This window comes from Nycticebus coucang, chromosome 14, assembly GCF_027406575.1.
Source record: "Nycticebus coucang isolate mNycCou1 chromosome 14, mNycCou1.pri, whole genome shotgun sequence".
NCBI classification, from domain to species: domain Eukaryota; kingdom Metazoa; phylum Chordata; class Mammalia; order Primates; family Lorisidae; genus Nycticebus; species Nycticebus coucang.
Window position 1 is genome coordinate 58,635,702 of NC_069793.1, and position 3,651 is coordinate 58,639,352.

At 40.5% G+C, this 3,651-nt stretch overlaps 1 protein-coding gene across 1 annotated transcript; it reads right to left on the reverse strand.

Annotated features, from left to right (window-relative positions):
- Window positions 1–1,182: 1,182 nt before the first annotated feature.
- Window positions 1,183–2,148, reverse strand: LOC128565590 (olfactory receptor 2D3). The gene has a single exon (XM_053562165.1). It carries the CDS (start codon window positions 2,125–2,127, stop codon window positions 1,183–1,185), a length of 945 nt encoding a protein of 314 aa, XP_053418140.1. The 5' UTR covers window positions 2,128–2,148.
- Between the last annotated feature and the right edge of the window lie 1,503 nt (window positions 2,149–3,651).

The window sequence follows — 3,651 nt, forward strand, 5'->3', positions numbered from 1 at the left end:
AGGAGAATGGCCTGCATAAATACAGAATATTGAAGCATTTTACATAAAGGAATTTTAAAGTGATTGGCAGCAATAATTGAACTTGGGAAAATACAGAAACTGATGTCTGTGAGTTGTGGTATATTAAGATAATCAAATGATTCCAGGAGTAAAACAAGAAAAACTGCATTGACGATAAAGAAAAATAAATTTTGATTTACCATAAGAGAAATCTAACAGCAAAAACAATCTCTGTATGAAACAAAGATCAAGGGAGTAGGGAGCTCTGCCATTCCTGGTCAGGCAATTGCTGGATAACTATTCAATAGAGATGTTAGGAACAACTTAAGCCTCACTTTTATTCTGATAGTCTGTGCTTATATGAAAGTTGGGGTGATTATATAAAATTAGTTTTCGGGAGCTATCAGGAGAGAATATAACGAAGTATAAAATATTATTTCCTCTGGTGCCTTTTCACAAGCTGAAGTACTCTGGACCTGAATGATCCCAGTGTTAAAGACTCTTCCAGATATTTTCATTATTATTATTATTTTATTTATTTTTTTTAGGGACAGAGTCTCACTTTATCGCCCTCAGTAGAGTGCTATGGCATCACAGCTCACAGCAACCTCTAGCTCTTGGGCTTAGGCGATTCTCTTACCTCAGCCATCCGAGTAGCTGGGACTACAGGCGCCTGACACAATGTCCAGCTATTTTTTGTTGCTGTTTGGTCAGGGCCAAGCTTGAAACTGCCACCCTTGGCACAGGGGGTGGCACCCTACTCACTGAGCCACAGGTGCCACCCTATTTTCATTATTTTAATTAGAGTCAATTTCAAGGTTCATAAGTCCAAGATCTGCAAACTTTGAAATGCCTTTGATGTCAGAATCATGCATGCAATTTGTATTAGGTATTATTTCAGGATTGGATTTAATTGTGATTGTACGTAAAACGTCCATGACAGCTGAATTAACTACGAACTCTTCCAAATAACCCCTAGCACTTTTCATAATCAGGAAATAGCCTCATCCTTTTATCCTTTTATTTCTTTCCTATACTTTAGGTTTGAGTGCAATATTCAGTTTCTAGAACATGTCCTTCACTTTCATGCTTCTTCCTGAAATGACTAATTCACAACTGCCTACTGAAAATTAGCTCCTCTTTTAAGGATATTACTGTAGCACTAAAAGTCAAACCCAGAGATCACTGCCATTGAGAGAAAGACTTTCTTCCAGTTAGCTTTTTGACAGCTTCTTTAATGTCCTTGTTCCTTAAGCTGTAAATTATGGGATTCAACATTGGCGTCACCACAGTATAGAACACAGATATCATCTTATCCTGCTCCTTTGTAGTTTTGGAGTTTGGTCGCATGTACGTAAATATTCCTGACCCATAGAAAAGGACAACAACAATAAGATGGGCACCACAGGTGGAAAAAGCCTTGAGCCTCCCCTCCCCAGACCGCATCTGGATGACAGTGAAGATGATATTCCAGTAAGAGGCAAGGATGAGGGAAACAGGAGCCAGGAGAATTACTACACCCATTGCAAAGATGGCCATTTCTGTGGGGTAAATGTCTGCTGAAGCCAGCTTCAGAAGCGCAGGAGGTTCACAAAAGTAGTGATTGATTATGTTCCGTCCCCGATAAGGAAGATGGAAAGTAAAGGTGGTATCTACCAGAGATACGAGTGCCCCACTGGCCCAGGACCCTATGGCCAACTTGAGACACACCTGTTGGGTCATGATAGTCGAGTAGTGCAGGGGTTTGCAGACAGCCACATACCGGTCATAGGACATCACTGCCAGCAGAGCACACTCCGTACACCCAACCAGAAGGAAGACAATTATCTGTGTCATACATGCAAAAAAGGAAATGTTTTTCCTCTTTACCAAAAAATGGACCAATACTTGAGGAACAATGCTAGTAGAGAAGCAGAGATCTGCAATAGACAGGTTTCTAAGAAAAAAGTACATAGGAGTGTGCAGTCGAGAATCCAAGAAGATGAGAAAGATGATGAGCAGGTTTCCAAACACAGTCAGCAGATAAATGAGGAGGAAAAGAATAAATAGCAGGATCTGGGTCTGCAAGTCTTGTGAAAGGCCCAGGAAGATAAACTCAGCCACAGAGGTTTGGTTTTCTTCTCCCATTGAGATTTATGCCTGTTTACCTGTTTGACCCAAAGCAAAAAGAACAGACTTTGATTGGGTTTAGGACAAGTCCTGTGGAAGAGGTTCATGTTAGAACTGACACCTAATTGGATATTTCTAGCTGTCTGATACAACTCATCCTAATTGAAAATGGATACTTTTATTCTTTTTAGGTGGCTGTAATATAAATCACCCCCTCCCTCCCCATATGCCCTTTCCCCACTACCACTTTGTTATAGATAGGGTATAATATTGTTAAAGGTTTTTGGCTAATTCTGTTTGTGGGTCCTTGCCTGTTCAGTGGGCCATCCATATAGGTAGAGGATGGAACAAATACAATTGGAAGAAAGCAATGAAGACCTCAAGGCTGACTTAGAAGGCAGGGGAGAATAAGATAGAGCTGCTTTTTAACAGCAAGAGGAAAAGAAATGAACAAGGGTGTAGCCTCTGTGAGCTCTCTGGAAATAGCTTCATCCCTGAAGGAGAAAGTCTGGGGAAGGATTTCCTGGCTGGGATTTTGCAGAAGAATGGGGACTGAACTATTGTCCCTGGGAGGCTAGCAAAGAAAAGAATGATGTGTAGGAGTGCAAATGGCAAAATTCATCTCTCCCAACATTATGCCCATCTCCACCCCCACCACCAGTATTGCAGAATCCTACAGATTGAGCTCATTAGTAGCTTCCCCTCTCTCACCTGAAGGTAGAGGCAAAGCAGAATTGCTCCAATATGGGACCACTGGTAAAAGAGGGAGGAATTCTATAACCTGCAGATCCACACTGGAAGGACAGCACCTGTTTGTAGGTTGGCTCCTGAGCATTTCCTCCCAAGGCCTGTGCTAGAGTCATCCTATGAGTTTGACTTCATCTCAAGGCTTTCTGCCTTACTTAACTCAAGGTACAAACCCCAATTCTCCTAGGTCCCAATTCTGAACAGAGTATTTTCCTTTGAGACAAGATTCAAAGGTGAGGTCCTGAGAGTTACGCAAACAGGGCATTCCTAGGAGCTTTAAGAGCCCTCAACTTTATTACCTTTTCCATCCTCTGAGACACTCTAGGGAAATTTGTATTATATTTGAAACCATAGACTAAAGTTTTGAAATCATTCTCACCCTTCTTTCATACCTTATACCAATGTCATTCAAAATGGAAATTACAATAGGTATATTCTCAGGGGTTCACAAGTTACCAACCTGTGTCTTTGTTTATATGGTTATTAAATAGAAATGAAAATGAGCAGATATTGGTTCTATATTTCTTTTTTTTTCCCTTTTTAAAATTAAATTATAGCTGTATACATTAATACAATTACAAGGTACAATGTGCTGGTTTTATATACAATTTGAAATACGTTCATCGAACTGGTTAACATAGCCTTCACCACATGTTCTTAGTTATTGTGTTGAGACATTTATATTCCACACTTAGTAGATTTAACATGTATCCTTATAAAATGCACCATAGGTGTGGTCCACCAATTACCATACCTCCACCCATCCTCCCCCTCCTGCTCCCCCTCCTCTTTCAC

Bases quoted from the DNA above. Each gene is read 5' to 3' on its own strand.
- LOC128565590 (XM_053562165.1), bottom strand. From the start codon at position 2,127: ATGGGAGAAGAAAACCAAACCTCTGTGGCTGAGTTTATCTTCCTGGGC.